Genomic DNA, 23,388 nt, shown 5'->3' with positions numbered 1-23,388 from the left:
TTTAATTTTCAGTAAATTTAGTTCCGTCTTACAAACTAATATTCAATAAATTTTTCTAGTTAAAATATTTATTTCTTTACTTGGCATTTATTTTTTAACTTTATTTTTGTAAATATATTAAGATGCTATATGATTGGTGGTTTGATATTTAGATGGTGTCTCCGTGCTATTCATGTAAAATTTCAGCAGATGACAAAAGCAGATGACTAAAATGTGTTTCTGTTCGTTGTTTTCCCTATCATTCTTTTTCGACAGGCCGCTTCATCTCCGGACAAGGGCTGATAAACTTTTTTAGTTGCCTCTTGTCCCAAAAGATTCGCCTAGAAAAGCGGAGCCTGTCGCAGAGTGTATACAATAAAAGGTGGATGTCTGTGGTAAGAAAGATGATTATAAAGGGAGCTGCGCTTGCATAGCCGGTCAAAAAAGAGAAAAGAAAGAGAAAAAAGAAAAAAGGAAAAAAAAGTGGAAGAAAAAAAAAGTAAAATAACCGGCGGGTCAATAAATTGAACCCTGAACTTTTTTTTATCTAATTCATTTTAATCATTCTCATTTTAATTTTTAACTTTAAAAGTATATAATTATTAATTTTTAAACCCATACGCATCAACCAAAGTTTTGCAAGATTTCTGTATGTCTGTCCGAAGTCCTCTGCTTTGTCCCATCTATGTATAACCTTTATGATTAATAAAGAAAAACTTTCTTTTTCTTTTTGAAACAGCTAAGTCATTTTGGTTCTGTTTATGTTAAGAGAAGTGAAAGAATAAAAAGGCAAAACTGTAACCCAGATCTACAATACACTAATAGGTGCAGGTAATATCCAATACATAGGATATTGTTTTCTTCACTTGTCAGTACTGAGTTAAATGCGACAATCAAAGGCTGTCTGAACTGATCTCAAGGCCCTGCCCCCTTTATCTCTTCTTAGGTAGAGCCTGTTGATATCAATGTTTTTGTGGAGATTTCCAATTGATGTTAGAATCTTGCGGGTTTTAATGTCTCTGGAGTGAATTTCTTCTACAAACCAGCTGAGTATCCCAAATGTTGGAATCAGCACTGGTACTAAAAATGTATTGTGGATACTGTCTCATTGTAAGAGGAGATTTCAGATTGCCATATTTCTCTTAGTCTGGTGTAATATTCTTGAGTCATTGTATCTTTATTCACAGTACCTTGATATGATACATTTTCATCATTGCCAAGTACTTGTAGCATTCTTTGTGTGGGATTGGAGAAATAGTGAGACTATTGATAGCAGGCACTTTTGCCAAATTAAGACACTTCAGCAGCCATGACTGTTGTAAGACACCTACAATTATTTTCCTAACCTTAGGCAGTACAGCTTTGTTAATCAATTGCTCAGCACATTCCTACACTCCCTTCTTTTCACCTACCTACTCAGTAATCACTATGTTGTTGGATTTACAGTGATCTGGGAAGAATTGGTTGAGACATCTTGTGTACAGTTTGTACATAATATTTAGGCAAGTAATGGGCCTATAGTTTTCAAGCAACTCAGTGGTTTCATTCTTGGCCACGAGATTCGACTGTGCTATAGCAAGCCAATTTGGTCTGTCTGACCTTCCATAATACTGTTGAATATACTTATTAGTGGTTTCCTGTAAAATGTCAGCCTCTTTTACCAATACACAACTATTAGGATGTAGCAAACTCTAGTGAACTTCCTCTCTCTATTATATATATACATACGAACATGGCAGGTAACAGCTAACCTTTGGGCACTGTTTTGGACCCCATTGTGTCTACCACTCTGTTTGGTTGGTATTGGGGCAATTTGTCTCTTACTCTATCATGCACCAAAATGCATCTTAACCAATCACAGCCTCCAAATAAATCACGTTAGACACTCTGTTCTAAACTCCATTTGAGCCTACCATTAGCTATATAAATTCACCTCCTCCTAGTCTTGATTTAATCACTGACCACATTGCAACAACCTCCATCTTCGTCACCGCCATCATGTCTCTCACCAATGTCGTCAACAACATCTCTACACAGCACCAACAACACTGCACTGGTTCTAACATATCGCTGTTCGTGAGCTACCTCACCATAGTTAATAGCAAACATACAACCCACGCAGATGCACGTAGAGATATGAATAAATGTTCATCAACCATTTCCATTTATCATTCAGCTTGTATATATACATGTGGCTGGCATTAAAGACATTTAAAGTTACCACCTTTTTCCATGTATTGTCAAATGATATTACAGCCTTCTGAGTAGAGTCACATTAGATGAAATACAAACTATCTTTCTATAAGTTCCTTACATGTGCCTTCCCATCATGCAGTTTGCCTACAGTTATGGTGAAAATTTCAGAGTCAATTGCATATATTTTACTGTTGATGTCGGTACAGTATTCTCTCTTTACTGCATTTAGCCATGATGCATTGAGATTGAGGTTCCTCTTTTAATTCCAGATTTTCCACCACAATGATTCAAGATCTCGCGAGGAGGCTTTTTTAACGATATTATTTTCCTTGTGAATGTTGTGCGTGTGTATTTGTGTTTGTCCCCCACTACTGCTTGCTAATTTTTATCTATGTACCTGTAGCTTACTGTCAATACATGTAGGGGTTCATTGTATTGTTTTGTCCATGGGCTTATAATGTTGTTAACACGGCCCTGTACTCGTATGAGCAGGTGGAATGGAAGGGACATAACTCTGTTGAAGACAGTTTTGTTTTCAGCATGACGAATAATTTGTTCGCTCGATCAATTTTGGAAAAGTATGGTTGGAAAACCGGTAATTATTCAGATTTTTTCTTTCGTTTCGTCATTATTTTTCAGTTGTATTATCTGGAAGTGAACTTCGATGTAGTTAGTTGGGTTCATGTAGTTATTTCATATTTGGAACCACGTGTAAATACTTCCCTGAAATTGTACGAAACTTCATTAATCCTTATCGTTGTGAAATTTTTGTTATAATTTGTTGCTATTATGACTTATTCAAAACAATGAATTTGAAGTCAACTGTATGAAATGACAGAATCAATACTGAATTAAATGTTTTTCACTTTATAATTTTGTTCAAAGACCAGAGTCTATAAAATTAGAACTAAGTTATGTACCGTGCAAAACGCGAGTCATGCACTTCATTCCAGAAAAGTTTAAGGGCTGTGATGAAAGCAAAAGACGGTCATTCTGTTTTGCAAATTTATGTAAAATATTGTCAATAACTATAACAATCAACCTGTAAAACTACCATTAGTCAAAGCCTTAGACTTTTTATTTTATGATAAAATGAATAATGGGTGTATATTGCCGCACTCTGTAATTAGTGACGTTCGTTTGATTCACCACAATATCTCTTTCCTACAACTTTTTTGTCTTTAGTTGAAAGATATCGGGTACCATTCTTATATAGTAATTGAAAAGTACTATCACTGATTAAAAAGATAAAACAAAATAAAAACTACTCGTCGTAAGAATCAGAAGCCCTAACAATTCAAACAACGAGCAATTGTCTACGCAGCCAGTTTACTCGACTTGTTAAAAATAATCTTTGATTATAGGTTTGCTTAATAGGTTGATCTGAGTTTAAACAACAATAATAACTCGAAAGTAAATTGGCTTTTCTTAAACAGTTTGGAAAGGAAAAATCAAAACTAATATTTGACGGTCCGCATTGTTTTTAACTTATTTATTTTGCATGTATTCATAAATTGTAGAGTTTCCATATTGTCATAAGTTATACTCATTATGAATTTTATATTTAAATAATATAATTCATAAATTGTATTAAATTTTATTGAAAATTACGTGGTATTCTCTTCTTAATGGCGTTTAAGAGCAACTACTTATAGACTCTCAGAACTGTTGCTCTTGTTTAGCCCAAAGTCAGCCATGATTGAGCATACTTATAATCAAAGACATTCCAGCCATGACCATAAATCTTTTTAAGGATATATAGTACAATGCTCACCCAGTTGAGGAAGATGTGAACTGATATTTCAAGCAGGACAGTTGACTACATAGAGGTCTTCCCATTGGCACATCCCTCAAAGCTGTTATACCAGCTTCAGTATATTTTAGCAGACATGTTTTTCCCGATTGTTTCATTTGTAATCATTGCCTTTCAGAAATCTTAAAAATACTTTGTTTTCAACAGGTGCTGGCCTGGGAAAGGATGAGCATGGAATTCAAGAACCTATCAAAGTTACCTTAAAAAACAGCAAAAGTGGTGTGAGTCATTTTCTAACCAATTCTTTAATGGAGTTTCTTACCCTTCAAATTACTGCAATATACAAGAAGACATACAACTTGTATCATGGTACCTGAGATCATGATTGAAAGTATTAGATAGACACTGTGGGGTCTTGCTGATCAGATGAGATTATTGTGTGGAAGGGTAGTATAAAATGGGTGTGTGGTTATTTTGAAAATACTTCATAGAGTGACAACTGTCCCTGCAGCATGTAGTGTGCAAGAGAAGACTACACTGGGACAGGTGTATGATGCATATGGAAGTTGGCAGTTGTTTGAAGAAGTGCATAATATTGGAAGTGGAAAGATTGGATACATCCTTTGGAAGTGGGTGACAAAAAAGAGAATGAGATAAAGTGAAGACTGATTTCATGGAGGTAAACCTCATGTAAGAGTTGACAAAATACCATGGCATGTGGTGAAACTCTGTGCTAGAGGAAACCTACCCAATTAAATCAAACATGGTGGTGTCAATGACTGAGTTGAACTATATAGTACTTACACTTGAGCCTTTTGCCCATTGTGTTGATATTAAGTCTCCATAAAGGCAGCAAGCTGGCAGAATTGTTAGCATGTCAGGCTAAATGCTTAGTGGCATTTCATCCATTTTTACGTTCTGACTTCAAATTCCACCAAGGTCAACTTTATCTTTCATCCTTTTGGGGTCAATAAAATAAGTACCAGTTGAGCATTAAGGTCGATGAAATCAACTTACACCCTCCCCTGAAATTGCTGATCTTGTGACAAAATTTGAAAGCACTATTAAGTCTCCATAAGGCAGTGAGCTGGCAGAACTGTTAACACACTTGACAAAATGTTTTGTGGTATTTCATCTGTGTTTATGTCCTGAGTTCAAATGCTGCTGAAGTTGACTTTACCTTTTATCCTTTCAGGGTCAATAAAATAAGCACCACTTGAGCTCTGAGGTTGATGGAATCAACTAAACCTCTCCCCCAAGATTTCAGGCCTTGTGTCTATAGTAGAAAATTTATTAAGTCTCTGTCTACTACTCACCTCTCCTTCATTACTCTCTCATCTATCACTCACCCTCTCTCCTATTATAACTGTATCTTTTTTCCATCACACTATGTATCTATCTCCCATCCTATTAATTCTATTGTCACTTATTGACATTCATCACTTACCATCACCCAAATTTATTGCTATTATCACTTTCTCTCTCTCTCTCTCGTTCCATTGTCTTTCATTTCTCATTTCCAGCACTCCGTTTTATTATCATCCTGTCCCTCTCTTATCACACTCTTTTCCCTGTCATGCTATTTTCAGTCAGTCTCCTTTCTAACACTCATCATGTACTGTCTCTCTATTCCCCTCTCACTCCTATCATTCTAATTATTCTCTATCACTCTCTCTTGTCTACTACCTTTTCACCCTGGTTCTCCTTATTTCATCACTCTCTTTCTCTCTCTCTCTCTTCTATGACGTTTTCGGTTATGTTACTTTAAGCAGGGATAATGTACTATAGAGAAGACTCTTTAGTTTTGCCAGGGATAAGACTACCTCTCTTTCACTTGTGCTACAATAGAACTCCTGCAGTACACTCTGTAAAGTGGTTGGCAATAGGAAAAGCATACAGCCATAGAGGCCATCCTAAAAATAAAGCAAATGAATAAGATGTGATCCATACCAAGTAGCATGGACAAATGGATGAACAATGATGGTGCAAAGAAATGTCATAAATCCTAGTGCTTTAACCCTTTAGTATTTAAACCAGCAATTGTCCCCATTGTTTTGATAGTCAGGTATACAATCTCATAAACCAATTAATGTAGGTGATATCACTTGATACATCAATCAAGGCTACTTCTGGTTGTTGTTTTGATGGCATAAGGAAAACCTCTTATGTTTTTAGTGGGACTGAACCTGCAAACTTAACTTCTTAACCACACAGCTTTGCCTGTACCTATTCTTGATATATATATATATATATATATATATATATTTTTCTCTTATTTTCTGTAGCTTGGACATATTCCGGGAAGTGATCTTACAAGAAACTGGTGGGATCAAATGTATAATGATGCTGCTAAGAAGATTTCTGTGGTAAGACACAAGTTGCTTATTTTTTAATGATCACTAAAATCCTTTTTCTTTTATAGTACTTTTCAATGGAAAGATCTTCAGGTTCAGTCCCAGTGCATGGCACCTCTAGTATATGTCTTCTACTATAGCCCAAGGCTGACCAATGCCTTGTGGGTGAATGTTGTGGAGAGAAACAGTGTGAAAACCCTTTGTGTGTGTGTATATATCTATAATGCATTAAAAGTCAGTTTGAATCTTGCTTGCTTGCTTGCAATGTTACCCAGCCAAATTGTTGCATAATGGGAAAATACTATGAATTAATTTTACCCTAAAATGTTAATATGAATGGAATAAAACAAATTTTGTGTAAATCGGACAAGTAGTTTTAAAGATATTAGAGGTTTTGGGGTATAAATACCCAAAATGGTGCATAATGAGAAAATATTCCGAAAATAATCTTCACCCTGAAAGGGAAGAAACTCTTATCTTTCTATCAGACAGTGACTTGAGAAAGAAAAATTATGAGTATTTTACAGTAAATGTTTCTATTTTCGCATTTGTTAAACAATATTTTAATTATTTAGAAATATTTTTAAGTGAATGTACTTTCAAAAATGTAAGCTGTTTGTACAGTAAGTATTTATATTTTAGCTTTCTTTAAACAGAATATTTTAATCATCATCATCATCGGTTAACGTCCGCTTTCCATGCTAGCATGGGTTGGACGATTTGACTGAGGACTGGTGAACCAGATGGCTGCACCAGGCTCCAATCTGATCTGGCAGAGTTTCTACAGCTAGATGCCCTTCCTAACACCAACCACTCTGAGTGTAGTGGATGCTTTTACGTGCCACTGACACGAAGGCCAGTCAGGCGGTACTGGCAACGGCCACGCTCAAAATGGTGTATTTTACATGCCACCTGCACAGGAGCCAGTCCAGCGGCACTGGCAACGATCTCGCTCGTAAAATTATTTTCAAGTGAATACCATTACAAAAAGTTTTTTTTTTTTGGCATATTTAAAAAATATTTTAAAGTGAAAATGACTTTAAAAATACAGTAAATATTTCATAAAAGACCCGTTTATAACCTTGGTGTGAAATAATTTTTTTTCCACAGGTTTTTTTCGAGTGCATTCAATGTATCTCACTACCAAAGATTTGGCTGCTATTTCTAACACGCCCTGCTACCACGTAACAGCTATTTGCGATAAAGGACACAAAATACCTGTTACATGGTAGCAGGGTGTGCTAGAAATAGCAGCCAAATCTTACCTTTTCTGGGAAAAGGAGCCATTTACACGTGATTTCGATGTCTCGTTCATTGAAAGCATGCGAAATAACCTGGAAAAGAAAAAAAGAACCTACAAAACAAAACTCCACTGCTGGGAAACTATGAGTTTCCTGGTAACCCAACAGGTTGCGGGTAGTCTAATATATATCTGTGTGTCTCTGTGTCTGTTCCACCACCACCACCACCACTGCTTCGCAACTAGTGTTGGTTTATGTCCTCTTAACATAGCAGTTCAGCATATGAGACTGATAGAATAAGTACCAGACTTTAAAAAATAAGTACTGAGGGTCAGTTTGTTTGACTCAAAAGCCTACAAAGCAGTACCCTAGCATGGCCATCATCCAGTGACTGAAACAAGTAAAAGATGAGTGGTTGCTTGATCTGCAAAAAAAAAAACAGTAGCCAAATATCTCTACCACATTAAAAAAAGGTAAGAATATCTCAGCAGTGCAGGCCTAGTTAAAACTGTTTTCAAGAAAGAGACAAGAAATTATACCTCCACCATCTTAGACAAGGAGGACACATAAGATAATGAAGTCCTGATTTCCTTATACACGCTGGTTTCAAATTTTGGCACAAGGCCAGCATTTCAGGGAATTGGATAAGCTGATTATATCAACCTCAGTGTTCAACTGGTACTTATTTTATCAACCCTGAAAAGATGAGAGGCAAAGTCAACCTTGGCAACATTTGAACTGAAAACATAAAGTCGGACGAAAGACCACAAAGCATTTTGATGGCGTGCTAACGATTCTGCCAGCTCTCTACCTTAAATTTATACATATTAAAAAGATGGATAAGTCACAACTGGAATGCGTTTGATCGTAGGTTTTCTTGATCAGGGCTGACTTAGGGTTAAACAGTAACAACAGCAACAATCATTATCAATATTCCTAGATTTGTTTTCATCTTTTTTTCAGGGTTGATAAAATAAGTACCAGTTGATATAATTGACTTGCATCCCCCCGAAGTTGCTGGTCTTGTGCCAAAATTTGAAACCAGTGTTTATAGATTTGTAAAGGCAGCAAGCTGGCAGAATCAGCCGGCTGGGTTAAATGCCTAGAGGTGTGGCATTTTATCTGTATTTACATTCTGAGTTCAAATACCTCTGAGGCTGAGTTCACCTTTCATCCTTTCGGACTTGATAAAATAAGTACCAGTTGACCACTGGAATCGATCTAATCGACTTGCCCAGCCCCCAAAATTGCTGGCCTTGTGCCAAAATTTGAAACTAGTATTTTAAAGTTTGTAAGGTGGTGGGCTGGCAGAATCATTACTGTACTGGGGAAAATGCTTAGCAGCATTTCCTCCATCTTTATATTCTGAGTTCAAATGCTGCCGACGTCAACTTAGCCTTTCATCCTTTTGGAGTCAATAAAATAAGTACCAGTTGAGTGCTGGGACCGATGTAATTGATTTAACCCCTTCCCTGGAATTACTGGCCTTGTGTTAAAATTTGAAATCAATATTTCCAGATTTGGAGATGTCAAGAAAGCGAAATTTCACAAGAACACTCTAGAAATGTTAAGTCCTACCATATTGATGTTTAGCCCTAGGAGAACTCTCATCAAACAGCCCTATAGTCAAAGAATCAAGAACATTCCAACTCTGACTATTTTGCTTTTATGTTTATGATTACATGGCCCATTGTGTCTTTCATCTTTCACTTATTTCAGTTTTTGAAATGTGCTCATGCTGAGGTACTCCCTTAAAGGGTTTAGTCAAACAAATTGATCCCAGTACATTTTTTTAAAGTCTATTATTTATTTTATCAGTCTCGTTTGCCAAACCACTAAATGCCCTGGATATTAACAAAGGAATACAAGTTGTCAAACAGTGTGTTGGGGACAAGCACAAATACAGAGATACACATATATAATATATATAAGTTTCCACATAGTTTCTGTTTATCAAATTTACTCGCAAGGCATTGGTTGGCCTGGAGTAATAATAGAAGACTCTTGCCCAAGGTGCCATTCAGTGAGATTGAACCTGAATCCACATGGTTGCAAAACAAGATTCCTAACAACACAGCCATACTGAGTGTTTTTTTTTTCTTTTAATGGTAATTTCAGGAAGATTTAACTGCTATTTCTAGCAAGTTTAGCAGCCAAATAGAGCCTCCTTCATTGGCTTGATGTTTGTGTGAACACCAGTGTAACTGGCTGGTGTAAAACAGTAACATTAACACTGAAACTAAGTGATTCATGAAGATGTAGTACTAACACAACAACAACAACAACAAGCATTTCAAGGGCATTTTCCTTGGTGAAGCAGGTTTTAACATTGTGGATATTTTTATATCAAATTCCACTCTGTTTGTAGCATTTGGACCTGTCTCCAGTTTGAAATAACCTGTGAGCTGTGCTTGATTCCTTCCATCCTTCTTCTCACCAGTCTTAGAAATCCTGCAATAAAGTCATGGGTACTGCTTTCCTCTAAGCCACTAGAAAAAAATAATAGATCAGCTCTACTCAAGCAAGCCATACGATCAAAGGTGTTTCAGCCATGATCTTCCTATCCTTTCGTAACATCAGAAACTACATTGTCTTCTTTATCCTTCTTTAAGATAGTAGTGTGTTATTTAGGGAAGATTTCTTGCTGTTTCTAACAGCTTGATCAATCACACAGAAGGCTGCTTTGTTGGCTCTTATCAATACAATCTTTTCATAAGGAGGTGTTATTATAGACATTTTGCAATGTACTTTACTGAGAAGTTATTCCCTATAATTTATCTATATGTTTATTTTTATAAAAAATACTTAACACCTTAATTATTATCTTAATTATAATTTGTTTGAACATATTTTGTTTGAGAGTCAACCAGCAGTGTTATCTGTCCAAGATGGTGGGCCTCTTTACTGCTGGTATCAAATACTGCTGAGGGACACAGCTCATGAGTACAAGTAATAAAATCACACTATATCTGTCAAATGCTTCAAAAGCTGCAATGCTCTCTCTCTCTCTCTCTTTCTCTCTCTCCAATTCAATCAGCCTTACATCTGTCATCACCTGGAGTAATTAACCCTTCTTATGCAAAAAAATATCTTGCTATTATCTATTTACAGTGTTCTTCGTAACAAAAACTTTTTATAAAAATATTTCCTTTAGCATTTAATCTTCAACATTTATTCAATTTGCTCCATCCATTTCTTTGCAGAACACTGATAATAGTGAAAAACTGAAGCAGGAAAAGATAAGAGAAGAAAGTTCTCCAAAGAATTTACTGTATGGTAATTTCCTCCAGGTAACGTCTTGCTACCATTTGCTTAAGAAATGTTTGATTTTGATTCAAATAATTTGGATTATCCATCATGTGTTTCAGTGGAGTTTCTAAATAGTCACTCAGCTTGTTAGAAATTAACAGCTAAATTACCTTCAAATTGCACACTCTTGTCTTTAACCTTTTAGTATTCACATTATTCTGTCAAAAGTAATGCTTATTTATTCACATCGTTTTGAATTAATCATGCATTATTTTGTAGCTTTGCGATTTTGAAAAGGTAACTTTTGATTTTAGAATGATGTGGGGTTCGTGTGAGCAACCAGATCTGGCCAGTTTCGACATAAAACAAGTAGAATATTTTGGCTGGATATGGCCAGTTTAAATGCTAAAGGGTTAAAGAAAGAAATAGACAGATGTTTCACAACTGGAACATCCTTGGTCATATTTTAAATCCAGTGGGAATCCAGTTAGTCTGTGTCACTGTATGATTGTATATCCAAAGGGAAAACAACCAAATAACAAACAAAGGTACATCATTGTCATCATCATACGTTTTAACATCCATTGTTCTCATGCTTGTATAGAGGCAGATTTTCTTTGATCAGATGCCCTTCCTGTTGTCAACCCTCACTTGTTTCTAAACAAGGTGATATTTTCTCATGGCCAGACATAATTTGCACAATATTGGAAATGAATGACATTGCTTCCATGATGGTGACACTCATTTACAGCTATTCACACTATGTCAAGACAAAGAGACACACACACACTGTGTGTGTGTGTGTGTGTCTATGTATATATATATATATATTCTAACTTTGCCATTGGTCTCTTTATCTTTTTCTCTCTTTATACATACACACGATAATACACGACCTATGTTATATTCCCCACTCATGTTTATACGACGACAGGGGCAAAACTAGCCGGTATACAGCACTTACTCGGTATTACCTGTATCTTTGGGTTTGGTTGAATCCAATACCCTTCATAACCTTTATATATATATATATATATATGTATATATATATATATATATATATCATCATCATCATCATCATCATCATCGTTTAACGTCCGCTTTCCATGTTAGCATGGGTTGGACGATTTGACTGAGGACTGGTGAAACCGGATGGCAACACCAGGCTCCAGTCTGATTTGGCAGAGTTTCTACAGCTGGATGCCCTTCCTAACGCCAACCACTCAGAGAGTGTAGTGGGTGCTTTTACGTGTCACCCGCACGAAAACGGCCACGCTCGAAATGGTGTCTTTTATGTGCCATCCGCACAAGCCAGTCCAGAGGCACTGGCAACGATCTCGCTCGAAAATCCTACGGGAGCCAGTCAGGCGGTACTGGCAACGGCCACGCTCAAAATGGTGCATCTCATGTGCCACCCGCACAAGAACCAGTCCAGGGGCACTGGCAACGATCTTACTTGGCTTGCCGGGTCTTCTCACGCACAGCACATTTCCAAAGGTCTCGGTCAGTAGTCATCGCCTCGGTGAGGCCCAATGTATGAAGGTCTTGCCTCACCACCTCAGCCCAGGTCTTCCTGGGCCTACCTCTTCCATGGGTTCCCTCAACTGTTAGGGTGTGGCACTTTTTCACGCAGCTATCCTCATCCATTCTCACCACATGTCCATACCAGCGCAATCGTCTCTCTTGCACACCACAACTGATGCTTCTAAATATATATATATATATAATATCTAGAGCCACTTGGTATATATTTCTAGCATGTTGGTGTGGTCAATCCGCACCCTTTAATATAATTATGCGACTATGATGTTCGTATGGATATGTATAAATATTTGTATGTATATGCTTTGACATATTGTAACTGAAAATAACAAGGTGTTTTCATAACGCTAAGTTTGAAATTGATATACAATTAATCTAAAGGTCTTATTTATTTTTTCATCTACCCAATTACAACCTGTGCTAATGGAGTATTCAGGTGGTTTTTAGAGTCATTTGGCATCTATGTGTTGGCGTGGTCATTTTGCATCCTGTAATATAATTATCTATATAATTATAAATTTAGTATAAAATGTTACCTACAAGGTTTTTATTTCACTCTGGCCACTTGATAAAATCGTTAAAGTGACTTTATCCCTAATTCTACATAAAGAATATATATATATATATATATCAGAGGCAACTCCAGGTCATCAGCGTCACTTGGGCTCATCACAGATTTCGCATAAAACACATACCTGCTTGGAGAATTTCACGTTTTACCGCTTTATTTATGTCTCCAAATGGCTTATTTTTTTTTATCTATCACTATGTCTTTCTCCATTTCTCAGTTACGGGTAAAAATAAAGCAACCCTGCAAAACACAACTGATCTTTACACACAAACACACCGAATAACAGCAGTCAAATACCGACTGTAGAGTGCACAGCAAACATCAACGATCTGACTGTCGCCTGTACTCTTGACAAGAAATGCCAGTCTTTTACACCTACCAGGCTCATTTGTATTAGCCCAAGTTGCTGGATAATTTTTCATTCCTTTATACTCAGGCTAAGCCCAAACAGCCTGAGTGCTGGAATCGCCACTGATCATCATCATCATCGTTTAACGTCCGCTTTCCATGCTAGCATGGGTTGGACGATTTGACTGAGGACTGGTGAAACCGGATGGCAACACCAGCCTCCGATCTGATTTGGCAGAGTTTCTACAGCTGGATGCCCTTCCTAAAGCCAACCACTCAGAGAATATATATATATATGGGCAGGGAACACTGACGGGGTCGGGAGCGTAGGAATACTTCTAGCGGAGAAATGGGTGGATAAGGTAATCGAGGTCGTTAGAGTAAGTGACAGAGTACTTAAGATTAGACTAGTGCTTCATCATAGATTAGCTACTGTCATCTCAGCCTATGCACCTCAACCGGGGCTACCAGATGGTCTGAAAGACCAATTCTATGACACCCTCTTGCAAACTACCTCGTCGATGAGTGACAGGGACCTTCTCTTTGTGGCTGGAGACTTCAATGGTCATGTCGGACGTCATGCTGGAGGCTTCCATGGCATACATGGAGGCTATGGCTTCGGTTCCCGCAACGAGGAGGGAACCAGACTGCTGGAGTTCTGTGATGCAACCGATCTTATGGTCTGCAATACCAACTTCAGGAAACCTGCCAGTCACCTAGTCACCTACCGCTCCGGCAGACACTCTAGCCAAATCGACTACATCCTCGCCAGAAATAGGGAAAGAGGGCGGCTTATAAATGCCAAAACCTACCCTGGCGAAGAATGTACCCCACAACATAGATTAGTAGTTAGCGACTTCGGGATCAAGGCAAAATGGGTGCCCAGAATTAGACCGGCTTGGAGGAGAAGGGTGTGGAAGCTTAAAGACCCTGCAAATGGACAGAGACTTAGAGACAAGTTACTTGAAGCATTTAACGAAATAGAAGGGGATATAGCATCATACAATGTGGAAGACAATTGGAGATTTCTGCGGGACAACCTGTTGAAAGCCACCGACCAGATTTGTGGGTGGTGTAAGGTCCCCTCCCGACCCAGAGTAACGTGGTGGTGGAACAAGGAGGTAGACAGGGCTATTAGACAAAAGAAACAGGCTTGGAAGGACTGGAAGAACGGTGGTAGCAGGGAATTGTACCAATCTGCCAGAAGGGAGGCTAGGCGACAGGTTTATTTAGCCAGAGGGGAAGCAGATAAGAAAAGATTTGCCAATGTTCTGCGCCGTGAGGACCAAAGACTCGAGGTATTTCGTGTTGCAAGACAGTGTAGGAGAGAGAATAGTGATGTTGTAGGAGAGAAATGTGTTCGCATGGATGATGGTACGCTTGCACTAAATGAGGCTGCAAAGAAAGAGGTCTGGAGGTGCTACTACGATAGATTGCTTAATAAAGAGAATGAATGGGAGGAAGAGAGCCTGCCGTATGTCGACCCAATAGAGGGACCAGCTATCCGAGTTGATAGTACCAGGGTAGATAAAGCAATTAAGAGTATGAAGACCGAGAAAGCCCCCGGCCCATCAGGAATCACTGCAGAGATGCTCAAAATATCTGGCAGTGTTGGCTATAGCCTAGTCACCCGTATTACGAACCAGGTGATACACGAAGGAGTCATACCCAATGACTGGTGTAGCAGCATCATAGTCAACTGCTACAAAGGTAAAGGTGACGCTTTAGATACAAATAATTACAGAGGCATCAAGCTGTTAGATCAGGTTATGAAAGTTACAGAGAGGGTCATAGCCCAACTAATTAGGGAGCGAATCAATTTAGATGAGATGCAGTTTGGGTTCGTGCCAGGTAAAAGCACTACTGATGCCTTATTTCTAGTGAGACAGCTGCAGGAGAAATACCTAGCTAAGGATAAACCTCTGTACCTGGCTTTCATTGACATGGAGAAAGCCTTTGACAGGGTCCCCCGATCCCTTATCTGGTGGTCAATGAGGAAACTTGGGATAGAAGAATGGTTAGTGAGAGCTGTGCGAGCCATGTACAGAGATGCTGCCAGTCAGGTGAGGGTGGGAAATGAGTACAGCAATGAATTCCGGGTAGAGGTGGGGGTTCACCAAGGTTCCGTCCTCAGCCCCCTCTTATTTATCATAGTCCTCCAGGCAATCACAGAGGAGTTCAAGACAGGTTGCCCCTGGGAGCTCCTCTATGCTGATGACCTTGCCCTAATTGCGGAGTCACTATCAGAACTAGAGGAGAAGTTTCAGGTGTGGAAGCAAGGTCTAGAATTGAAGGGCCTTAGAGTCAACCTAGCTAAAACCAAAATCCTAATAAGTAGGAAGGTAGATAAAACACAAACCCCTTCAGGTAGATGGCCCTGCTCAGTATGTAGAAAAGGAGTAGGTAGTAACTCTATAAGATGTACCCGGTGCAAGCTATGGACACATAAGAGGTGCAGCAACATCAAAGGCAGGTTAACTAGCAAGTTAGTTTTTGTTTGTGGCAGATGTTCAGGTGCAATAAAGACTGTAAACAAACAGGAAACAACTTCTATCTCATTCCAGGGTGAAAAACTAGAGGTAGTCTATAGCTTCCGCTATCTGGGCGACCAAGTTAGTAGTGGGGGTGGGTGCACTGAAAGTGTAGCTGCTAGAATAAGAATAGCCTGGGCAAAGTTTAGAGAGCTCTTACCCCTGCTGGCGACAAAGGGACTCTCACTCAGAGTAAAAGGCAGACTGTATGACGCATGCGTACGAACAGCCATGCTACATGGCAGTGAAACATGGGCTGTGACTGCTGAGGACATACGTAAGCTCGCAAGGAATGAAGCCAGTATGCTCCGTTGGATGTGTAATGTCAATGTGAATACCCGTCACAGTGTAAGTATCTTGAGAGAAAAGCTGAACATTAGAAGCGTCAGTTGTGGTGTGCAAGAGAGACGATTGCGCTGGTATGGACATGTGGTGAGAATGGATGAGGATAGCTGCGTGAAAAAGTGCCACACCCTAACAGTTGAGGGAACCCGTGGAAGAGGTAGGCCCAGGAAGACCTGGGCTGAGGTGGTGAGGCAAGACCTTCATACATTGGGCCTCACCGAGGCGATGACTACTGACCGAGACCTTTGGAAATGTGCTGTGCGTGAGAAGACCCGGCAAGCCAAGTAAGATCGTTGCCAGTGCCCCTGGACTGGCTCTTGTGCGGGTGGCACATGAGATGCACCATTTTGAGCGTGGCCGTTGCCAGTACCGCCTGACTGGCTCCCGTAGGATTTTCGAGTGAGATCGTTGCCAGTGCCCCTGGACTGGCTTGTGCGGGTGGCACATAAAAGACACCATTTCGAGCGTGGCCGTTTTCGTGCGGGTGACACGTAAAAGCACCCACTACACTCTCTGAGTGGTTGGCGTTAGGAAGGGCATCCAGCTGTAGAAACTCTGCCAAATTAGATTGGAGCCTGGTGTTGCCATCCGGTTTCACCAGTCCTCAGTCAAATCGTCCAACCCATGCTAGCATGGCAAGCGGACGTTAAATGATGATGATGATGATGATGATATATATATATGTATATATATATTGGGTCATCCCATAAATAATGCAGTTTTTTCAATTGCATGAACTAAAAGTTAGAGGGGGATGGGATAAACTACCTGCCCCAACTTGCTATAAAAGCAGGTAGTCATTTTACCTTTTATTTATTCTTAGTGCAAGTTTTGAAGGGTGCAGTTTGATTTTAACAGTTATTTTTTTCAAAGCTATAATGGAAGTGACAAAGGAGCATATTTGGCACATTTTGTTTTGTGAGTTCAATGACGGCAACAACACAACGGAAAATGCAAGCAATATTAATGCAGTATATGGAGATCAGACAATAAGTATAAGCCAATGTCAAAAGTGCTTCCAGAAATTCTGAGTCGGAAACTACAGCCTAGACGACAAGCCTCTTCTTGGAAGATCTGTAGAGCTCAATAAGGACATCCTGGTAGAACAAAATCCCATCTTAACTGTGGAGGAACTAGCAGAGAAGCTTGGATGTGGTCATTGAACTATTCATCAACACCTTCATGCCATCAGAAAAATCAACAAATTGAGTCTATGGGTTCCTCACAAACTTTAGAAGAAAAACGTCCATCTTTGGTCTCAAGACGAAAGGTGTTCTTCCATCAGGATAATGCTCAGCCACATGCAACAAGGATGACATTTCAAAGGCTGGAGCAGTTTGAATGGGAAACGATGCCCCACCTACCATATTCGTCAGACATTATCGCATCTGATAATCATTTATTCCACAGTCTTCAAAATCATTTGGAGGGGAAAAAAATATGAATATGACGTTAAACGATGATGATGTCCTGCAACACATAGCTCAGTACTAGCCATTTGAGGACAATATATACTGTTATCTAATGAATTGATTGTTTCTTGCTTAGCATAAAAGATATTCTTTTCTTTCTTCTGTCTTTTTTTATTTTCTTGTTCTTTACCTTTTACTATTTACTTAATCTAGGGATCAACTCAGTATTCAAAGCACACAGGAATAGTTGAAGAAGCTGTTAGTGAATCACAGCCTGAAGTTTCTCAGAACTGCCCTCCCAGGTAAGTTAATGTTTACTTCACATGTTCTGTTTCTGTCTTCATTCCTGATCTCTCTCTCTCTCTGTCTCCTCCTGCCCAGGGCCAGGTAACCTTGTACCTCCTCTACAGCAAGACACCTGTTTCTGTCTCTCTGTCTCACTATAGCCTTTCATCATCTGACACAAGATCACCTCCTCCAATGCCTCCTCCACTCTCAAAAGATTTTTGTCTTCCAGGTTACTTGGTGACTCTGTCAGTGCAGGTGCCACTTAAAAAGCATCCAGGCCACACTGTAAAGTGGTTGGCATTTGAAAGGGCATCCAGCTATAAAAACCTTGCCAAAACTGACCTCGCCTGTGCTTGTACCATGTAAAAAGTATTAAGTCCACTCTGCTGGGTGGTTGGTATTAGGAAGGGCATCCAGCTGTAAAAATCCTGCCAAAACAGTCACAGAAGTCTGGTGCAGGCTTCTGTCTGACCAGCTCCTGTCAAACCGTCCCACCCATGCCAGCATGGAAGGCAGATGTTAAATGATGATGATGATTCTGAAAGGTATCAGAATAAGTCAATATGCTTCTATTGGTTTCATATATTTTCAGCCAGTCTCAGATTTAGTGTTTAACCACTGAGTCACACATTTTACATGTGCTGCATTTCTTTAATCCTTTTACTGCACAAATCAGATATATCCACTCATATCAGATATATCCATTACCCTTAACTGTGGAAAGCAGTTTTATATACCAGTCTACCTTTTGTTAAGGAATGTCATGCTTGATAAGATATGTCAAGTTTATTGAGGCCATTTGGTTTGCAGAAATACCAATTCTATTTTTTGGTAGATATTTAATATCATTACAAAAATAAACATGAAATTTAATTTTGCAATTAAAGAAGTAATGTCTCATCAGCTAAAGCAAACCACTTTTACAAATCAAGCAATTGATCTTTGTAGCTAATCTTACTAATGACAGTAGATAATATATCTCAAATATAATACTTAGCCAAGTAGGCTGTGTGTCAATATTCTTGCTGTGCTTGCTAATACTCATTTATTCATTTATTTCCATTATAACCACTATTATTACTTAGAAGTAAGTCAGTTGTTGCAGGTATTCCAGTTTTTGTAGTCACTTCTCTAATGATTTGTGTCTTGAGATTTGATCTTAAATTTTCCTCTTCTACAAACAGCATGTTATTTCTTTATCAGAACAGTACAATATACAAAAAAAATCTCAGTTTGTAAATGTTAATGTCGCTACAGAGGTAACTATTATTCTGATGAGGAAAATTATTGATGTTGGATCCAGTTTCCAAAGCATCCACATGCAACTTAGATTTCCACAGCTTCCATGAATACAGACTTAGAAAACATCATTTAATATGAGACACAACATTACAGCCTAGTCTCTTTTAACAGCTTCAAGATATAATTATCACATGTTTCAATCAAAGAAACAAGTCTTGCACTACACCTTTTCTCTGCATAAGCAACGCACAACTAAAGCCCACAAAGTTACTTCAAATCTTTGTTGTTCTCTCGTAGCAACCTCACATTCCTAATATATGTATCAAAAATTAAGCATCCACTTCAGAGTCAAAATATATTTCAACTCTGATTATTTGCTGACCCCTTACATATCTCTCAGATAACCCACATTAGAGATGTCCCACATATCTGAAATTGGACTGTTTTTATACAAATGCAAACATTTTAGATCAGATTTTTTTTAAATCCATCTACTGATTGACAAAAATTCACTTAATAGTATGCTTTAACCACTGGCCCTAAAGTAGCTACTTTACCTTCTACAGCAAGCTCACCTTACTCTCTTCCTTTCAACTCTATCATGCCTGTCCTTCTCCTATTCTGCATTAAACTAATCCTCTCCAGAACTGCAATAGTTTTTCTTTGAGACATGAACTTATAGAAGAGAAACTGAACGCTAACCACATCAGTCTCATCAAGCTGGAAGATCCCACTACAAAATCATAGATAAGGCATCCTTCATTAACTTTTTGATACCAACCTACCTGAGACCACCCCAAGGTCTATAACATAAACTTACTGTTTTAAAATGGTTTAAATTATAATCTTCCATCAAAACTTTATGCTAAATTATTCCAGGCCCCAGCTTAATGAGAAAGTTATTTTACTAAATTCTCCATTATTTTAGAAATTAATTGAAACAAAGGCATCATATGTTAACAGAAATATGGTAACAAATGGGTTAAGTCAGAGAGGATGATAAGAATCACATGTTACTAATCATTAGAGGATTTCTCTGGTTACTGGAATTAGCTCTTACTAATCTTTCATATCATTGTATATTTTGTCCTTTGACAGGGTATAGTTCAGATACAGGGGTATGATATGAGGTAACAATATTATAGATATTCTTAAGGTGGTGAGCTGGCAAAATGCTTAGCATCATATCATCCATTTGTACATTCTAAATTCAAATTCTGCCGAGGTTGACTTAACATTTCATCCTTTCAGGGTCAAATAAATACCTGTTGATCACTGGGATTGATACTATCAACTTATCCCCCTCCCCTGAAATCACTGGCCTTGTGTGAAAAAGTGAAACCAATATTACAGGTTTTCATTTTAGAAAAAAGCGAACAAGAAAAATAATACTCTTTCATTAGACAATGGTTCAAAAGAAACGGTACTCTTTCATTTCATAGGAACTTCATAATTATTGTTATTCTCATCATCATCATCGTTACCATCAAATATTATACTTATTTTTCCATGTTAGCATGACTTGAATATGTTGGCAATATAGTATCTTTTTGTAACAACATGCTTCATTCTTTTTCTAGCATGCTTTATGTTGTTAGCTCATTTTTATACATTTCAGTGTTTCTAGCTTATAGTTTTGAGATTTTGGCTGGAACTGCTATAACTGGATATCTCTCCAACTGTTCACCTTTTCACAACAATGTAGGCCAAGTGTAATACAGTTATCATTGGGACACTTGACACTAATGTTAAAATTCTCATGTGACTCAGATTTTCCACCTCCTCTTAGCCAAAATACAGCAATCAAGATAGGTAGGTAGGTACTACATAGAAAAATGCAATAGAAGCAATATTTTCACCATTATTCAGGAGACATTTAAGGTAATGTACTTTCAAAATGGTATAGTAATTAAGATAATTGTAATCATCATTTTCTTTCTTCTCTAGGTTAACTGATGAACAGCTTTTTGAAATATGTGGACGTCGTACAGCACACAAGTAAGTTTGCTTTGAAATATAGGAAGGAGGCTCTTTATTTCCCTAATGAATTTAATTTAAAAGTAATAAGTCATTCCTGAAGTCATAAGTTTATATGTAAAATTGACAGATTTAAACTGGGATTTTGTGGGAGGGAGTGATCCGTTAAGTCAGAACCATGAATAGTCAACAATTTTATCATGTATGTAATAAATTTTACTAGCCATTGGATCGATATCCATTTTACCTTGCTGGCCTATTCTGTGATAGCCAACTTTCAAAAGTCAAATTTCAGTACCTTGTACTAAATTTTACTAGTAAACTTCTCATAGTAATCATGACAAGTAAAATAAGTGTTATAAACGAATAACTGATAAGGTTAGAACTATGCTGACCAGTCCTGAAATACAAACCATAGCTTCAATGGTCGATAATTCTGCTTCCCAACCACATGGTTTCAAGTTCAGTCACACTACACAGCATCATGGTCACTTGCTATAGCCCTGGGACCGACCAAGGCCTTGTGAATGGATTTGGTAGATGGAAATTGAAAGAAGCCCATTGTATACATACATGCATAATACACACATACATATGTACATAGACATATATATATGTGTGTGTATGCATGTGTATGTTTGCTTTATCTTGTCTTGACATCACATGATTGTTAGAAATGAATGTCGTTCATTTCCAGTACCCTGTGAAAATATGTCTGACCACAGGGGAAATACTACCTTGCATGGAAACAGGCAAGTGCTGGTGACAGGAAGAGCATCTGAGTAGAAAATCTGCCTTGATAAACTCAGTCCATACCATGCAAACATGGGAAAGTGGCCATTAAAATGATAATGTATTTTGGTAAATAGTTGAGTTTGTGAGTTTGAACAATATACTTGTAATGGTGAGATAGTTGTTGAAAGAAATATGGTTGAGAAATTTGATTGTAAATGTTTTTAAAAGAAACTGTTTTGTAATATAGGGTGACCCCAAAAAACGAGAACATTTGAAAAACCCAACAAAAATAGGAAAAATCTAAATCCAACAAAAAAGATTTATTGACAGAAATTAAACAACTTGCGTTTTAAGAATCAGTAATCCAAATGATTAATGTCTGAAAATTATGTCCTGTAGACATCAACCCTAAAGAACTTCATGAACGCCCTTTACACAGCAGCAAAGTGATGGTATGGTGTGCAGTTTTATCACACAGGTTCATCGGATGTTACTTTTTCAAAAATGGAGAGGGTATCACAACGGCTGTCACTTCAGATCATTATGTTGAGATGCTGCAATCATTTGTTGCACTTGCATTGAACAATTTTCTGCAACTTCACGATGGTGCAACATCACACACTATATTGACATACCAGGTGTTTGTTTTACATTTGACAGAGTAATCTAAATGCTAAAAGGTTAAAACAGAAGGTTTGTGTCGTACAAGGGGTGATCTCATGTGGGTTGGTAGATAAAGGGTTAAGTCAAAAGTTTAAAAATCTACATCACTTTAGCCTTTTGGCTTTTAAACTGACCATATCTGGCCCAAATATTCTACTTGTTTTATGTTCAGACCAGATAGATATGGCTTCTCTCATGTACCCTACAATAACATTATTGAAATTTCAAAGCCACAAGATAATGCATGATTAATTCAAAACAATGTGAATAAATAAGCATTACATTTGACAGAGTAATCTCAATGCTAAAGAGTTGAAACAGAAGGTTTGTGTCATACAAGGGGGTGATCTCATGTGGGTTGGTAGCTAAAGGGTTAAGTCAAAAGAAATTATTTTGTATAATATGAAACATTAATTGTATTTTTGTTCATATTTACATTAATCAATTTTTAAACCATTTTTTCAGAGCAGCACGACATGGATTACAACTAAATGGCAAGTTGCAACGTATTAAAGAACAAGAACAACGCTTCTTGGAATCTCTTGAGACTGCCAAAAATCATAAAAATCAAATCTCAAAAACCAAAATTTCTAGCATTTCTAGAAATCGTACAAAGGTTGAGGCTGAGAAGCAGCAAAATAATTTAGATGACGATGGTTATATTGAAGAAGAAACATTGATTAAAAAGAGGAAAAAGAAGAAGAGAAAGAACAAAAATGATTTGGTTGAAGTGGGTTTAGAAGAAACAGTTGATTGTAAACAGGATTCAGAAAATCAAGACTTTCAAGAAAACAAATTACTTGTTAGTGAAAATTTAACAGACTGTGATAAGGAAATAGTTTGGTTGCCTAAGCAAGATGATGTTTCAACCAAAGAAGGATTTAAATTAAAATACAAGGTTAAAAAGCACAAAAAGAGAAAACATAATCTATAATAAGAATAAAAAATAATTTAAAATTCAA

The 23,388-nt window shown here is 37.8% G+C and overlaps 1 protein-coding gene across 2 annotated transcripts; it reads left to right on the top strand.

The window, feature by feature from the left end:
• Window positions 1–172: 172 nt before the first annotated feature.
• Window positions 173–23,388, top strand: LOC106881050 (G patch domain-containing protein 4). Of its 2 annotated transcripts, none has more exons than XM_014931258.3 (7): window positions 173–2,770; window positions 4,136–4,209; window positions 6,214–6,294; window positions 10,727–10,813; window positions 17,735–17,823; window positions 20,999–21,049; window positions 22,892–23,388. In XM_014931258.3, the coding sequence occupies exons 1-7, from the start codon at window positions 2,716–2,718 to the stop codon at window positions 23,358–23,360; spliced, it is 906 nt and encodes a 301-aa protein (XP_014786744.2). In that variant the 5' UTR covers window positions 173–2,715; the 3' UTR covers window positions 23,361–23,388. The 2 variants fall into 2 exon arrangements, with proteins under 2 accessions (XP_014786744.2, XP_052830565.2); XM_052974605.2 differs by lacking the exon at window positions 173–2,770 and adding an exon at window positions 2,804–2,906.

Source organism: Octopus bimaculoides, chromosome 18 (genome assembly GCF_046866305.1).
Source record: "Octopus bimaculoides isolate indiv1 chromosome 18, ASM4686630v1, whole genome shotgun sequence".
NCBI classification, from domain to species: Eukaryota; Metazoa; Mollusca; class Cephalopoda; order Octopoda; family Octopodidae; genus Octopus; species Octopus bimaculoides.
Note: the sequence above shows the minus strand (reverse complement) of the source record. Positions and strands in the feature narration are given on the sequence as shown.